Below are 18,210 nucleotides of genomic sequence, written 5' to 3' on the forward strand. Positions count from 1 at the left end.
TGTGTAAAAGTTTTGGAAATACTGAGTTTCTTTCCTAAACAATGACTTTCTTTTCTCCTAAATATATGACTTTTAAAACCTCAATAGCTCTATTAGGAATTCGTGATCTCGATGAAGACTGTTACAAGTTTTTCTCCATATGTGTAAGCACAGTATACTTTTAAGAGACTTATACTTTGTAGAAGATGGTTTGGGAAATGTCTTCCTTTAGTTGATGACAAATGTACAATCTCACCAAGAAGAACTGAGTGAAAGTCAGTCCATAGACTTCACAGCTATGCAAACAACAGAAGCCTTTACATCTTAAAAACTGATTACCTCTAAACATAGACAATTTTCATTTATGGCTTACTTAGAAAAAAGTCATTATAAAACAGACTTCTTAATTTTGCCATAGTTTAGATTACAATATTCTTTCCACTCTGAAAAGTATGGTGCACAATTGTGGGGGAGGGTAGAAGTCAAAAGAGGAAGGAACAAAGCAGAAAAATACTTCTATTTTGAAGATCTGATTTCTTACTAACCAATATTATGACTGCAAAAAAACTCTCTGCTTGTGGTATGAGAGATCCCTCAGCTAGTTCAATCATAGTAACACAGATGACTAGAAATTATAAGTTTTAAGAATCTGCACAAAGAGAACTATGGCCTAGATTTGGGGGAAATATCTTTGGGAGATACAGCTTAGGTTCCTCCAGAACATGAATAAAATAAACTGAAGAATAAATGGAGTTATTACCCTTTCCCTTGAGTCAAAAGCAATGATTCTGTGTCAACACCCAGCACAGTAAAGTAGTCTCAATTGTTCAATTGAAATCCATGCCTACTTGCTAACCCACACTGTTAAGCCTGTTATGCTAGCAGTAATTGTCAATATTCACAGCAAGAACCAGGTAAACACTTTAGTTTCAGCAAATTATGATGATTACACATCTCATAAGTGATTACACGCATCCGTGAGTGCTGTCATCACCTCCTGAGTGAGACCCTGTGCATTCTGTCTACATGAAATGAGAGTGCTGGTAACACAGGCTTAGAGACCAGACTTCCTAAGAGTGTACAGGTTGAAGGGTCATGTGCTGGGTGCTTGAAAGTTCATGATAACAATCAGAGTCCCTCTCCTCTAGGAGTATCATTAACAAAATGTGGTTATTATCAGACAGAAGTGGGACTCTGAGGTCTAAGTCAAAGATCAAATACTAACTGCCTATTAATTCAGCATGACACAACAGAAGAATGAAGATCATGCTTTCCTAACACATTTAGAAGTCTATTGAATAAAAATTAAGAATAAAAATGACCTCAGATAGGCATGTGATACATGAACTGTATGCAGTCTAATGGCAACAGTATAAAATTATGAAAAGATTCAAATGGCTTATAATGAAAAAATAATTGTTTTGATGCCTGAGACAAAATATTCATAGTCATCTACTCACTAAAATTTTGAATATAATTCATAGCAACATAATGGTATTTGCTTGTTGAGTGTAAAGGGGATACTTCAGAACTCCTATTCAAAATGTATATTTGCTAGTAATGAGGGGTTTTAAAAGGCGCATCTTCTCGCCTGACCAAAAGTGCTCATTGTGACATGATCCTTGGAATTGGAGATGCAATCTAGGCCCACACAGTACAGATCAAAGCTAATTGGACTTTGTAGCAAGTGAACTCATGACCTAGACCTCATTAGCCATGATCTAATCAACTGAACTAGTGGCCACAGAAAATATGTGTTAGCACTAGACAGTTTCTTTGGAATCAGTTCTGCACTTAAACAGTTCTTACAATTTTAAAGAATCAACTTTAGAAATGATATTTTTCTATAGTTTTACAAATGCATAAATTCATTATACTTACATTTATTACATGGGATGGTTTTATATATATGTATATATACATATACATATACATATATATATATATGTATATATATACATATATATATATATATATATATATATGAACAAAGGGTCCAAGAAGATGGCTTAGCTGTCATAGGCTATGCCTCATATTCCTGAAACCAACATGGTAAAAGGAAAACAATCTATTTCCACAAGGTGCCCTTTTGTTTATTCTTGATACTCACATACATGTAAACAAACTAACAAATGCAAAAGCTCAGTATGAAATGTAGATGACAATGTAAAGAATTCAGGACAGAAAAATGCAAGCACAGCATTTACCAATAATAACTAATGTTTGGACCAAGTTCTTGATTGATTCATAAAGGGTTTCTGAGAGGCTATCTGCCATTCTAGCTCAAAGTCACATCCCTGTAAGTTGTAGAGCAACACTCCCTGAACTATGTAAACCAGCACAAGTGAGGAATGACTGGGACAGACTCTCTTAACATCTATCCTAAGTACCCCCTTCGTTGGCCACCTAGCTTCTGTCACACATACCTGAAAGATATGAACCCACACTCTTATCTTCTGTGGCTACTCAGCACTCATTGTCAGAAGCAATGACAGCTAACAGCACAGCTGCTTCTAGCAGCTTCTACAAAGATATTTATTTTCTCAGAGAATACAGTTCAAGTGAGAAGCAGCTTTTTCATTTGGTATAAAGGCCTACAGTAGTTTAAACTGATGTAAATGTTAAAATAGAGCTTCAAGAGGCTCTGAACCTACCTAACAAATGGGTGAGCAACAGCTACACTGTGCACTGTGAAGAGAGTTGAATATCCACTAGAATAACAGAAACTTATTGACATTTTATAAATGCCAATGATCTAAATAAGAGCAAATAAAACAACCAAACAGCAAGTACCTGTTCAGGGATATTTCTTCTCAGTATCAAAATCACTATAGGACATTTGTCATATGATACTAGCTGGAAAATAGCAGGTGCTGCTGCCTGTATAGTGGAAGGCAAGCTGATTATGGAAGAGCAGCTAGTTCCAAGCCAGAGCGAAACACTGTCCTATAAGGAGGATCACTGTAGACCGGTTGGGGTAGGGAGGAGCTGGAAAGGCAAAAGAATGTGCCCAAATGCTATTTCAAAGAAAAATGTATTCAACTCACAGAAACATAATGGTACCTCCAGTAATCAAAGGTCTTACCTGAAACAGGTGAGAAGTATGAAGAGGGAGGAGGAGGAGAAGGAGGAGGAGGAAGAAGAGGAGGAGGAGGAGGAAGAGAAAGAGGAGGAGGAAGAAGAGCAGGAGGAGGAGGAAGAGGAGAAGGAGGAGGAGTAGGAGGAGGAGGAGAAGGAGGAAGAGGAGGAGGAGGAAGAGGAGAAGGAGGAGGAAGAGGAGGAGGAAGAGGAGGAGGAGGAAGAGGAGGAGGAGGAAGAAGAGCAGGAGGAGAAGGAGGAAGAGGAGAAGGAGGAGGAGGAGTAGGAGGAGGAAGAGGAGGAGGAGGAAGAGGAGAAGGAGGAGGAGAAGGAGGAAGAGGAAGAGGAAGAGGAGAAGGAGGAGGAGAAGGAGGAAGAGGAGGAGGAGGAAGAGGAGAAGGAGAAGGAGGAGAAGGAGGAGGAGGAGGAAGAGGAGGAGGAGGAAGAGAAGGAGAAGGAGGAGGAAGAGGAGGAGGAAGAGGAAGAGAAGGAAGAGAAGGAGGAGGAGGAAGAGAAGGAGGAGGAAGAGGAAAAGGAGGAGGAAGAAGAGGAGAAGGAGAAGAAGGAGAAGGAGAAGGAGAAGGAGAAGGAGAAGGAGAAGGAGAAGGAGAAGGAGAAGGAGAAGGAGAAGGAGAAGGAGAAGGAGAAGGAGAAGGAGAAGGAGAAGGAGGAGAAGGAAGGCCAGGGGAAATGTGTTTACTTTCAGGTAATTAAGGTGTAATTTAAGGGGGAATTGTGGACTGATTTAGTAACTAATGAACAAATAAAACATGTGAAAATCTGGGTAAGATGCTGGATTAGAAGCTGAGTCTGGGTGAATGGATACATACAGTTAGAAGTCTAGGGGTGCACCACTCTGCCAAGATGCTTACACCAAAAGCCCATACAGTATACACCATTAAACTGCACCCTAAGCAGGGTTCTGCCACTGCCTCAGCACTCACTACTGCTGCCTGTGAGCAGAAAGGATCAGAGTAAACAGACTCTGGCCTGAGGAGTCTGAAAGAAAGCAATATAAGCTCACAAAATTCTTCTCTTCTGCATGGGCACACTGTCTGAATTAATGAGACTCTCTGTCCTACCCAACCTGTACAAACAAATACAAATGACAGGGGAGGGGAAATATTATATCATCATAATGAGGAAAAAAATAACCAAATACATAATAGCTGCTATTCTCATGTTATCATTTATTTTTATTTTATTTTTCAATTCTTGGTTGCTCATTTTTTCCCATAATTTTAATTTTTATTAGCATTTTAAAATTACTGAGCTGTGTTTTAAAAATTGCTATCTTACAAAAAAAAAGAAAGAAAAAGAAAAGACTTCAAAGTTTGGCCTTTCCTTTTCTTGAACTACAAAAATCTTCTCTCTACTTCCAGATCTATGGTATTCTACCTGTATGCCTCAATGCAAACACATTTCTACCCATTCACAATCCACCCCTTCATATACTTTTCCAATCACTTCTTATCTACCTACAGACCAATAGTGACAGCCCCGCATTAAAAAAAAAAATCTATAAACTTCATTTTCCCCAATGCCGCTCTTTCTGGATCTAATGAGGGACACTAGAGAGTCCTATTGAAAGCAATGTCAGTACAGCCAGTAAGGCTCTGGGGAAGCACGGCCATTTCTTACCACAACCAAATGAAGGCAGAAACTACAGTTTACAATAAATACTTCTATTCACCTTTCTGAAGGACTCACATAAAACAAATCAAAACAAAATATTAGGAAAAGGAGTAAAGTAAATCAAGAAGACACATCCATCCCAAAAGATGCACAAAATACAACAGAGAAATGAGAACAAAGAATGAGACAACTCATTATACAATCTCTCAACTCCACAAAAATACCAAAAAAAAAAAAAAAAAAAAAAAAAAAAAAAAAAAAAAAAAAAAAAAAAGGATACTAAGATAGCTAAAATTTCAGAGAAAGAATTAAATAAAAAAAAAAAATCAATGGCCATAAAGGCCACTCAATTAAGCAGATAAACAAAATATGGGAATCCACTCAGAATGCAGACAAGAGACCACAGTAGATTAAATGGTTGGGAACTTGGAGCAGAAATTTTAAAAACATGAAGGAAAAAAAATAAACCAAGAAACTGAGACACTGAGGAAGAAACAAACAGAAGCAGTGAAAATATATGTCAATCAATTTTAATGCAACATTTAAAAAGAATGTTTCATGAACAGACTACAGATAAAAATGAATTTCAGAGAACATTAAGTCAAAATAACAATATATTCAAAAACATATTTTTAAATATTAATGGGATGATCAAAGCTTATGAAAAGTCTGACAGCACTAAAGAGGCCAAATCTAAAAATCCATGAGATAGAAGGAATTGAGAGGGAGTCAAAAGGTACAGACAATATATTCAATCAAATAACAGCAGATTTCCTGAAACCTTAAGGGTGCAGGAGTAGGGGCATTACAACAAAGAGGACTTTAGAACTGTAAACAGGACCAGAGAAGACAATCCCCACAGCTCTTTAGTGAAGATGTTCAAAATAGAAGCAAAATCCATATAAAATGTCAATTATAGACAAAGCACAAGCACAGGAATAATATCACATATGGCATCAAACCACCTAAAATTAGGAAAGCACAGAATGATTTTCATATTTATCTAGCTACCTATTTACTGACCTATTATATACCTATCTATCTCCATCTATCCAGTCAGCTACCTCTTAATTTTTGGATTTAAGTAATTTTCAACCAAGGTCAGTAAAGCAAGCAAAGTTATTTTAACAGTAACAAGAATGAAAAAATAAGGCGATTACATGACAAACAAAAACTAGGGCAAAATATGAAAACCAAAGCAGTTCAGAAGAGAGGATTATTAAGAGTGCTATACATGGGAGAAGAAAGGCAGTCTTACTCGGGAAACACAGCAAATATTATATTCCATGAGAAGAACCGATTAACCAAGGAAAGCAAGAAGAAAGTTAATCATGTCCACCATAGTAAACCAGCAAGTGTCTAAAACTAATTGGGAAGGAAGACAAAAACCAGAAAAAATCCAACCAGCCACAAAATCAAGTAACAAAATCACTAGAAATAGCTCAGTCCCTAAAAATAATAAGTTTATGGCAAAGAGCCCGACTCATCAATTATAAGCAACATGGATTTTAAAAATATTTCAGCTATCTGCTGCCTACGAAACACATTTAGCTAGGAAAACATGCAAAGAGAGCCAAAGGATGCAGGTAAGTGCAAGCTGTGATAAGTTGGTACAATGACTCACATACCTGGAAAAGTAGACTCTAAACTAGAAATTGTCAGAAGAGATAAAGAATGCTAGTGTTACTTTTAATAACAGGAACAACTCTTCAAGAAGATAACATCTATAAATAACTATGTGTCCAACATTAGGGCTACAGTTTCATAAAACAAATAGTACGGGTATAACAACAACAGGGCACACAGGTTTTCACACACAATAACAGTGTGAAACTTTGATACTCAATTAGCAAATTTACATAAATTTTATAATAAAAATAATAGCAAAGAAACTTCAGAGCTATATCATGCCATAAACAAATAGGATTTAATATATATATACCAAATATTCTAATCAACAGAGAGGAACCACATGCTCTTGTCAGTAGTTTATACAATGTTCTCTAAATCTGACCAGATTTGGGGCCATAATATAGCCTTAAATACAAGAAAGTTTAAACACATTACTGTATCTCATCAGACAATAGCCTAGTAAAGCTAGAAATCAGCCTCAGACAAAACTCAGAGGTAACAAACACTTGGAGACTAAACAATATGCTTTTGGATGAACAGTTGGAAACTAAGGAAATCAGTATATTTAAAGATAACTAGAATCAAATAAAACAAAACTGCAACCAAGCAAAACCAATTGGACATAGCAACAGAAGTCCTGAAAGGACGGTTTACTATCTCTAACTTCGCGCCTAAAAAAGGCAGGTCCCCAACGAATAATATAGTGATACACATCATCATTTTGAAAAACAAGAGCCAACTCAAACTCAGTACATGTAAAAAAAAATAAACACTAGATGGGGCACAAATTAGTGATATAGAGGCTAAGAGAACAAAGCACAGAACAGATGAAACAAAGATGATTCACTGAAAGATTAATAATGATTGACAACCACTTAACCAAACTTAAAAAAAAGAGATAAGACCTAAATTAATAAAATTAGAGAAAAAAACAAAAATTCTTACAAGAGACTTCAACAAAATATTGAAGAACATTAAGAAACATGTTGAATCTGGTAATTTTTATTTGGAGTTGTATGCTTTAAATCAGCATATAAAAGTCAATACCTTGTCTGTACATCAATAACAAATTTGTTGAGAAATTAAAAAGAATATCCCAATTAGAATAGCTTATAAAAACAAAAAGTAAGTACCTCATAGTAAACCTAACAAAGGTAAAAAAGCTTTGTGATGTGTTTTTAAGACACTCAAAAAGAAGGTTGAAGAAGACACTAGATGGTGGAAAGATCATACATCCTAAAGCAGAACTGGCTCTATTACCAAAAGTAAGATACAGGTTAGTGCAATCACCATCAAAATTCGAGAGACTCTTCACACAAGTAGGAAAAAAGCTCTGAAATTTATATGAAAACAAAAAAGGCCAAAGATATTATAAGCAGAGAGTAAACTGTAGAAGGTGTCAGAATATCAGAATAACTGACTTGCAATTATACAAAGAACCACAGTGACAAAGAAAGAATAATAGACAAAAAAGAAAGGAAAGAAAAGAAGCAAGGAGGAAAGGAAGGGAGGAAGCAAGGAAGGAAAGAAGGAGGGAAGGAAGGAGGGAGGGAGGGAGAGGGGGAGAAAGGGAAAGAAATAGGGAAGGAGGGAAAGAGGGAGGGAAGGAGGTAGGCAGACAGATAGGCCTGTAGGAGGAGCTAAGGTTGGAGGAGTAAGAAGAGGAAGAGGAGGGGTAAAGAGAGGAGGAGGAGAAGGAAGAGAGGAGCTAGGGAGAGATGAGACGAGAGAGATGGGGGGGGGGGGGACATGGAGGCTGATGTTCGCTTGTCTGTAGCAGTCAAAGGTAGTTGATATATCTAGGTTGGGTATTGGGTTACACCTCTGATTGTAAGGGTATCTTGTCATTGATCATTACTAAATATATAAGCCTTTGGATAATCTAAGCATTAGAGTCTCATCTGTACTGAGCCTGTGTGGTTGGCGGGATGATGTGGGCACTGACCAGCCTTGCGGAGACAGCGTGGGAGATTGGCAGAGCAATCTCCCATGCTGGCGTCTTGTGGGTGGCAGGGCTGGTGTTTCTGTATGGCTGTTTCTAGCTGTGACGTGCACGTGGCCTCATGGCCTCAGAACATGGTGTCTGATCTAGGCAGAGACTTTGCAACCTAGACAGTTGGCTTGACCGAGGCCGCTTTTTAAATAAATACAACAACATAGGCCAACCTAGCAAGCTCAAGAGAGTGCCCATAGAAAACCTCATATAGCTATAGCACCTACTTTAACAATGTTGTCCAAAGCATACCTGGAGAAACAGATATTCCATTCAATAAATGGTGGGGGGCAAAACTGGATATTTACCTGTAGAAAATGCAATTGAAAGTTTATCTGTTCTACTGAATTAAATATTGGCCTAAAGGTAGAGAAAAGACATTGACCCAGTAGCTGAAATGCTGAAACAGCTGAGGATAAATATTTCAAATTACAGTTACAGGAAAAATATTCCTGAACAAGGCACAGAGTATAACTCTAAGAACTGATACATAGGATCTGAATATGACTCCAACAACACAGGAAATAACCCTAAACAAAAGCAACAAATGGAACTGAAAAGACCTCTTGTTTTTTTGTTATTACAAATGAATTTGCAAATTGTTCTTTCTAACTCTATGAAGAATTGGGTTGGAATTTTGATGGGGATTGCATTGAATCTGTAGACTGCTTTTGACAGATGACCATTTTTATTATATTAATCCTGCTAATCCATGAGCATGGGAGGTCTTTCCATCATCTGAGATCTTCTTCAATTTCTTTCTTCAGAGATTTGAAGTTCTTGTCATACAAATCTTTCACTTGATTGGTTAGAGTCACACCAACGTATTTTATATTATTTGTGACTATTGTGAAAGGTGTCATTTCCCTAATTTCTTTCTCAGCCTGTTTATCCTGTGAGTAGAAGAAGGCTACTTATTTGTTTGAATTGATTTTATATCAAGTCACTTTGCTGAAGTTTTTTATCAGCTGTTGGAGTTCTCTGATGGAAGTTTTGGGGTCACTTAAATATACTATCATATCATCTGCAAATAGTGATAGTTTGACTTCTTCCTTTCCAATTTGTATCCCTTTGACCTCCTTTTGTTGTCTAATTGCTCTGGCTAGGACTTTGAGTTCAATACTGAATAGTTAGGGAGAGAGTGTCTTGTCTAGTCCCTGACTTTAGTAGGATTGTTTCAAGTTTTTCTCCAATTAGTTTGATGTTGGCTACTTGTTTGCTGTATATTGCTTTTACTATGTTTAGCTATGGGCCTTGAATTACTCATCTTTTCAAGACTTTTACCATGAAGGAGTGCAGAATTTTGTCAAATGCTTTCTCAGCATCTAATGAGATGACCATGTGTTTATTTATTCTTTGAGTATGTTTAAATACTGGATTATGTTAATGGGATCTGAATATATATTAAACTATCCCTGCAACCCTAGTATGAAGCATATTCAATCATGATAGATGGTCATTTTGATGTGTCCTTGGATTTGGTTTTTGAGAACATCCTTAGTCATCAGGGAAATGCAAATCAAAACAACCCTGAGATTCCACCTCATACCAGTCAGAATGACTGAGATCAAAAACTCAGGTGACAGCAGATGCTGTAGAGGATATGGAGAAAGAGGAACACTCCTCCATTGTTGGTGGGATTGCAAGCTGGTGCAACCACTCTGGAAATCAGTCTGACAGTTCCTCAGAAAACTGGACATAGTACTACCTGAGGACCCAACTATATCATTCAAGGACACATGCTCCACTATGTTCATAGCAGCCTTATTTATAATAGCCAGAAGCTAGAAAGAACCCAGATGTCCTTCAACAGAGGAATGGATACAGAAAATGTGGTACATTTACACAATGGAGTACTACTCAGCTATTAAAAACAATGACTTCATGAAATTCTTAGGCAAATGTATGGAACTAGAAAATATCATCCTGAGTGAGGTAACCCAATCACAAAAGAACACACATGGTATGTACTCACTAATAAGTGGATATTAGCCCAAAAGCTCAGAATACCCAAGATACAATTCACAGACCACAGAAGGAAGGCCAAAGTATGGATGCTTCTTCAGTCCTTCTTAGAAGGGGGAACAAAATACTCATGGGGGGAAATACGGAGACAAAGTGTGGAGCAGAGACTGAAGGAAAGAGACTGCCCCCCCCCCCAAGATCCATCCCATATACAGACACCAAACCCAGACACTATTATGGATGACAAGAAGTGCTTGCTGACAGGAGCCTGATATCTTCCAGAGCCTGACAAATACAGAGGTGGATGCTCTCAGCCAACCATTGGACTGAGCACTAGGTCCCCAATAGATTAGTGAGAGAAAGGACTGAAGGAGCTGAAGGTTAAACCCATAGGAAGAACAACAATATTAACCAACTAGATACTCCAGAGCTCTCAGGGACTAAACCACCAACAAAAGAGTATTTAGCAGAGGATAGCCTTATTGGACATCAATGGAAGAAGAGGTCCTTAGTCCTGGAAAGGCTCAATGCCCCAGTGTAATGCCAGGGCAAGGAGGCAGGAGTGGGGGTCGGGTGGGGGAGCACCCTCACAGAAGCAGGGGGAAGGGTGATACGATAGGAGGTTTCTTGATGGGAAACTATGCAAGGAGATAACATTTGAAATGTAAATAAATAAAATATCCAAGGGGAAAAAAAAAAAGACCTCTTGGAAAGCCAAGAGACTGTCAGCAGAATGGATAGCCTACAGATTGGTGGAAAACACCTGCCAATTTGTAGAATATATAAAGAACTACATGCACACCAATCTTATCATTTCCTTTTTCTAACAGCAAGTAAATGGAATTAGTCTATATAGCCCATTGAAATGTGGTAAATATACATAATAGTATTTTATCCCACCATAAAAAATAGTATGTTATAAGACTTACAGGAAAATGGGTAAATCTGGACACTATTGTATCAACTAAGGTAACATAGACTTGGAAAGAAAAATACTGCACGTGCTCTCTCTTATGCAGATCCTAAGTTTTATTTTTACTTAATTTTTTTGTATATGAATGTCTTGGTTGCATGTATTTGTGCATACCTAGTGATTGCCAGAAAAGGCCATTCTTTTGTAATACAAGTTACAGATGATTATGGGCTGTCACATGGGTTCTGGGAATCAAATGCAGATCCTCTGGGAAGAAGCCACTACTCTTAACTGCTAAGCCCTGTCTTCAGCCCCTGCTTTATATTCATATGGGTGTGGGAGTATATATAGATCACTAAACAAGGAAGGGGATAAGAAAGAAAAATGTTTGAGAAGCAATGCAGATACGTGTGATAAAAAAAGAGCAAGGGCTACCACATATGGAAAGATACAGAGGGGCATCATGGGGAAATGAATAGGGAATTTTGACAATAACAAATTATGTTTGAAATGCCACAATGAGACCAACTTTGTATTCTAATTTACAAAACAAAAAGAAAGAGACAAAAGAGAAACTTTCTTTACATTTCCCACTATCATGTTCCAGACCTCAGGTCAGGAACATTAAATATATCCTGAAATCCTCTGACAATGAATTTGATTAGAGTATATCCCACCTCCATAAATGAATAATGTAAAGTTCAGAATATAATGCTAATACACATTTAAATCAAATCTAAGCCTTTAGTCATAATAATATGATAAATAACTTCAAATGGACTCTGTCACATATGCTTGTCTTGTTACAGTTACTGCAGTGGGTAAAATCTAGGCACTCTGAAAGCTCAAAGGCTGGTATCACTGGGATCAGTGGAAGCAACCATGGAAAGAAACAAAGACAGAAGAGTTATCTTGAGGAGCAGCCACACTGCAGGGATGAAAGATGCCCCCAAGCTACAAGGCCATGAGGAGTGCAATTACTGCTGGGATGCTCAGAGCACTGCAGGAGGACATACACTCCAGGGATGTACAGGGCATGGAAACCAGAGGGCAAGAGTAACACACCGAGAGACCTAATTTACTTAGGTACAGTCAGAAACTGTCCACTAACAGAAATCCAGTCTGTATCACTTCTGACAACCTGGAGTACTTTTTAGTTTCTTCATTTAAAATAATACAGTGACTTTTAATCCAGTGGCTACAAAAAGCCAATAAATATGCAAAGTGCTACTACTGTTGATATTAAGAGACAAGGCAGTTGGGGAGGTTGACTTGAGTAGGGAAATAAGATTCATAGAAGATCATCTCTTTTTATCTAGGTTTAGCTGTGTGGAAGTCTATATATAATTTTATATAAATTTACAGATAAACACAAACCTCATACGTAGCCAGCTTGACATTTAAAGCTCACAGATGTTAAGACATTATTAAAACATGGACATCATTAACAAGAAATACAAGTTTTTCCCAATTTAGAAAAAATTGTTAAAGCCTTCTGGGAAGGCTAAGTGGGAATAAAATACAGATATTTTTATTAATAAACATAAAAAAGTTTTAAATATCAGTTCTAAATATCAGTTTAATTTAAGTAACTCTGTCACATTAAAACAAAAACAAAAATCAGTGTTAAAAATCATTCCAACAATCCCAGGACTAGAGGCTGTACTAGAAAGTACAGTATTTCTCTGAGTTGGGGGAAATCGGAAATCGATCAGATGTCAGCTTCCAACTTACATTGCTCCATTGGTATAGACAGTATCACTTCCTTCCACATACTGCACCTGAGCTGGGTAGACATGTTGGACCTGCTGAACTGTCTGTACCTGCTGCACCTGAAAAACAAATATGAGGACCTTGGTTAAGTGGGAGACATAGAAAGGGAACAACACATAGATACATGACAAGGGGTACACACAAAGGGTACACCACATAAAATCCATGGTGAGCAGAAGACACAAAGGGTACACCACATTAGATCTATGGCAAGGGGCAGACACAAAGATTACACAACATTAGATCCATGGAAAAGGGCAGATACAAAGGGTACAATACATTAGATCCATGGTGAGCAGAAGACACAAAGGGCACACCACATTAGATCCATGGTGAGCAGAAGACACAAAGGGCACACCACATTAGACCTGTGGCAAGGGGTAGACCTTAAAGGCCTACATTGCATTAGGTCCATGGTAAGTGGTAGGAATAGGAAGAGTACACCACATAAGATCTATCTCAAATATCTCTCCAGAATACTGATCAACAGGAGATGGCTAGCATTGAAATCTCTTAGGTTTACAGTACTTTCAGGTTAAGAAACTTTGTCTAGATCAACTATAGCACATATACAAATAATGCTATAATTTTCTTCTTGGTGTGTATATGTACATAAATACACATTTAATGTTCTGAAAGTTTCTCACTAATTTTGATGGCTTATGAAATTCTACTCCATTTTAATTTTTAAACTAAAGCTAAGTTTATTTTTAATTAAAAACAGCCATCTCCGTCCATATAATTTTATTGTATATTTATTTTTTTCTTGTGGCTGAGCATTTGGTATTGGATAGGAAATCGATCTCTTTAGCCCTAAAACTATATACAGAAAAGGATCATTCTATGGACTCATCAACTTTCATTTTATACATTTAGGAATACATTCACATGAATACATAGTTAAAATCAATTAAAGGAAAAGAGGTCATAAATCTGAAAAACAGCAAGGGCAAGTTACATAGAAGGGGTGTAGGGAACAGAGAGAAGTTAGAAAATGATATAATTGTATTATAATATCAAAAAATAAAACATTACAACAAAAATCTCATAATACAAAAATTTAAACACTCAAATGTTTAAAATTACCTTAACAATTTTCATGCATTCATTTTTGAGATGACTATCACCATGCCTTTTCTTTTTACTCCCTGCCCATCCCCCCCACACACACATACATGTAGGATTAGTAAAAGCAATTCTAGGATTATTTTCCCTTTACATATGTTGCTTTCTTTACTTATGGAGGAAAGGCATATGGATCTTGGAAAACATTCTACTTCCACCATGGGCATTTTAGAACCACACTCAGGTTATCTGGCTTAATAGTAAGAACCTTTTCCCACTGAGCCACCTCATGGAACACAGTTTGTTATTTCTAAGAAATAAAAATTATTACAAAGATTTATTTCTAATAATTATATATATATCCATGCCTGTGTGAAGGTGTTCACCAAGGCCAGAATAATACTTTAAACTCCAAACTGGAGTTATAGTTGTAAGCCTCCCACTGCAGGTGACAGGGATCAAACCCAGATCCTCCACAAGGGCAGAGTGTACGCTAACCACTGATCCCTTTCTCTAGTCCCAAGAGATCAAAAGTATTTAAAGCATTAACAATTCCATCATATCATCTGAAGTTCATTATTCCAATGACCTCTGCAATATGTATCTGTTCAAATCAAGACACTAACACATCTCCCATAGTGCAATATGGCGCCTCACACCTTAATTAATAAAAGTTTCCCATTCTTTTTTGCTCTTATTCTCTAGAGGAGAAAAATGGATCCTTTACTTAAAGGGCTTTTTGGCATTTTAGACTTGGTGAACAGCATCACTAAATTTTCTGCTATGTGTTTTAACATGTCTTATAAATTGGTGATTAAAATCGAGCTGCTCAGGGCTAGAGAGATGGCATATTGTTCCACTGATGACACATGGATTCCCAGAGACTATCTCGAGCACTCACTCCCACCTATAACTCCAGCTACGGATGATTAAGTGCCTTTGGCCTCCAAGGGCACCTGCACCCATGCGCTCACACTCCCACTTCAACCCCTATACACACACACACACAGCATTAAAAATCACTTAAAAAAATCTAGAGGTGGAAAAAGTTCCATTTTGAGAAGCTGAGAACTCCCTATTGCACCTGTCCGTTGGCTTATAATGAAGCTATCTGCAATATCAAGTTTGGTCTAAAGGGTTGGGCAGTTTTAACAAGATTCTTTAGGCTAACAACATTTATTTTCCTGAAAATTCTAGTAATCATCAAAGGCTACTTTCTAGACAAAAATGTTAATAATAGTTGTGAGCATGTGGTAGCTAATATTTTCTGTTATTTTCTTATTAAGAGATTTCTATAAAAATCTGACTAGCAGAATGTCTGCTGTCTGTCAAATAGTCTCCTAGAAATGGCCACATAAATAAAATAATAATAATACTAGGATCAGAGGACATGTAAACATGGAAGGGGAAATGTCTACAGCAAACATTTTTATTCTCTTAGATGTCCCAGATAACTTATTAGTAAAAGGCATACCAATGTTATTTGGTTCTTCTAATATTATAAATACTTCCATTCCTCATAATCTTTTAAGGTTTTACTTCTTCTGTTTTTAAAAACCTCATTATTTAAGTAATGTCTTCAGAGAGTACATTTTCTTTTAGATTTTACATACATTGGTGTCTATGGATTTTCCATGATATATATGTAAGTATATGCCTGGTTTCTTAAGAAAACACCAGTTACCAATAAATTTGATAGTTTTTATAATACTAGAATAAGGTAATTTTTAAAATGAAAATTTTCTCATTACTTTTATTAGCAAACTTACAAAACCTATATGCATTGTTCTCTAAATTTAATCTTATAATCTACTTATTAATATATTTCACAATTTCCTATGTGTTGAAGTCCTTTATTACTGGTTTATGATAGTTATTTTTATTTTAAACACTGTGTTAAATATTGAAGTTTATTTATTCAAATATACAACTAGATTTTTCCCTTCCTTGATATTATTTGCTCCAAGTAATAATCTACCTTTCTTCAAAAGTGGCTACATATAATGTCCTATGAATGTTTACCATCTTCTCCATTTTAAGATTATAAATTCACATTTTAATGTTTATTTTGTTTCTTAAATTCAACTAGAATATGTAGCTACGTGTAAGTTAGTCTTCATACTTTGACCCTTTTTTTGGTTTCTCAAACACACTTTTGTCTAGAGAAGTTTTAGTACTATGGAAAAATCAAAGAGAAACTGGGCCAATTTTGTACTAGCACTCCCATGTCCACTCAGAGAGTGCATTAGATATAGCTGATGAACTCACACCCATATATCAGTGTTACAGAATCATACTCTCACTGTGATTTGTGTATGTGTATATACATGTACATATATACATGTGCACTCACCCATAAGTAAAATCACAAAGTAAACTTAATAAAGTGGCACAGAGTTTAAGTAACATAGAAAAAGGTGAGCTGTTACGTTCATTTTTATTCCATAAGTTCATACTGCTCTTGAATTTCAAAATGAAAATTTATTAATATATTATGGACAAAAACTGCAAAATAACATTTCCACTTGTGATGATGTTCAAACAAACATTACTGGAAGTGCCCTCCTACACAAAACAAACACAAAGATAAAAGTCTTCCACTGTGAAGTTTTCAGTCATTTTTCAGGACTTCTTTCAGGGGTCATTATCAGGAGAGTACAAGATCCATGAATACTGGCTACAAAACTAGTTTTATTCCTTTTGAGATACTGAATAGTTGAGTACTATAGTAGCATATTTTTCATTTGTTCATTTTTGAATTATGTGTACCTGCTGTGGGTATGTGCTTCCAAGTCGAGGCACCGTCAGAGGCTGGAGGCATTGGATCCCTAGATCTACATTACAGGTAATAGTGTGCCACACAACATGGGTACTCAGAGTCAAATTCTGTTATTCTACAAGTGTTCTTCAGCACTGAACCATCTTACAGTACCCTAGCTTCTTCCAATATTAATTTCCTTTTTATAAAATAAAAATTATCAAACGGGATATTTTTAAGTATGTAAAACAATTAAATAAAAATAAAATATGGTATAGGCTTTTTTAATAACACAATAAATTTTGATGGCCATGCAAATTTTATTTTTGAATTCTAATACTTTCTATCATATCCATGCATAATAAATGTTCATCAGTAATTGCATACATTTATGAGGTTTTATAATTAAAGTAGAAATAAACTATAAATGTCAGGAATCTCAGAAGTGAAATCCTATTAGAGATTTTATCAAGGGACAGCAATATATAAAAGGGTTCTTGGTCACTTGGAGATGTCTCAGGACAACGTGAAACTAGGGCTTGATTCTTCATAGCACGTACCAAGTTAAAGAACAGACACAGTGAATACAGAAAGGACTAAACAACTGAAAGAGTGAATGACAGATGCCCATCAATCAGTTTCTGCACCGTAAAAGACACACTGCTTAGGTGTGAATCCACTCCAAGGGTGGAATCACAGTGCAGGAGGCAAAGCCAGGGAGACATCCCCAGTGGTAAAATACAAACACACACACATACATACATACATACATACATACATACATACACACACACACACATACATACATACATACCATAGGATATATACTGTTCTATAATAATTTCAGATACTTTAAAAGATTTTACTTTTCAATTTATGTTTATCATTTAATTTTATTTGTGAGTGGGGCCCCTTATTAATAGAGGTAGATTATAATAAAGCCATAGAAATGTTTCCTTCTCTCTACTCAGCATCAGAGCTGGTGAGATCTAGGAAAGAGCCAAAGCCATTAAGATGGTCTATTCTGATCAGTAAACCCAGTTCCAAGATCCAAATTGAGAAAGGCACAACCCAGCCCATTCTATATTTACAAATTATTATTATATTAATCCACAGCCCCAAATAGATTAACCACACATACTCGTTCTATATACGTATGTATGTATTATGTATGTGTGCGTGTGTGTGTGTATATATATATATATTCAATAGTTAAATAGTGCATTATACCTTGCAAATGAATTGCCAATGAATATTTATAAAATTTATATTATCTTCTAAACTTAGGTATCAACTTTTATTGAATAATGAAGCTACTGTGAAATATTTATTATTTGAAAGTAAACAACTTTTTTCTTTTTTTCTTTTTATTGATTTTAATTGGATATTATATTTACATTTAGTAAAGAATTTTTTAAA

At 36.2% G+C, this 18,210-nt stretch overlaps 1 protein-coding gene across 7 annotated transcripts in view; it reads right to left on the reverse strand.

Moving 5' to 3' along the window:
• The window catches only part of Rfx3 (regulatory factor X3), a 239,369-nt gene that overhangs the window by 102,411 nt on the left and 118,748 nt on the right, over positions 1-18,210 (reverse strand). For all 7 annotated transcript variants that reach the window (XM_034523217.2, XM_076918836.1, XM_076918830.1 and 4 more), the window contains one exon: positions 12,930-13,027. In XM_034523217.2, the coding sequence (XP_034379108.1) occupies positions 12,930-13,027 (98 nt within the window). The remainder of the gene's footprint in view (positions 1-12,929; positions 13,028-18,210) is intronic.

The sequence above is a fragment of the Arvicanthis niloticus genome, chromosome 1 (genome assembly GCF_011762505.2).
Source record: "Arvicanthis niloticus isolate mArvNil1 chromosome 1, mArvNil1.pat.X, whole genome shotgun sequence".
In the NCBI taxonomy this organism is placed as follows: Eukaryota; Metazoa; Chordata; class Mammalia; order Rodentia; family Muridae; genus Arvicanthis; species Arvicanthis niloticus.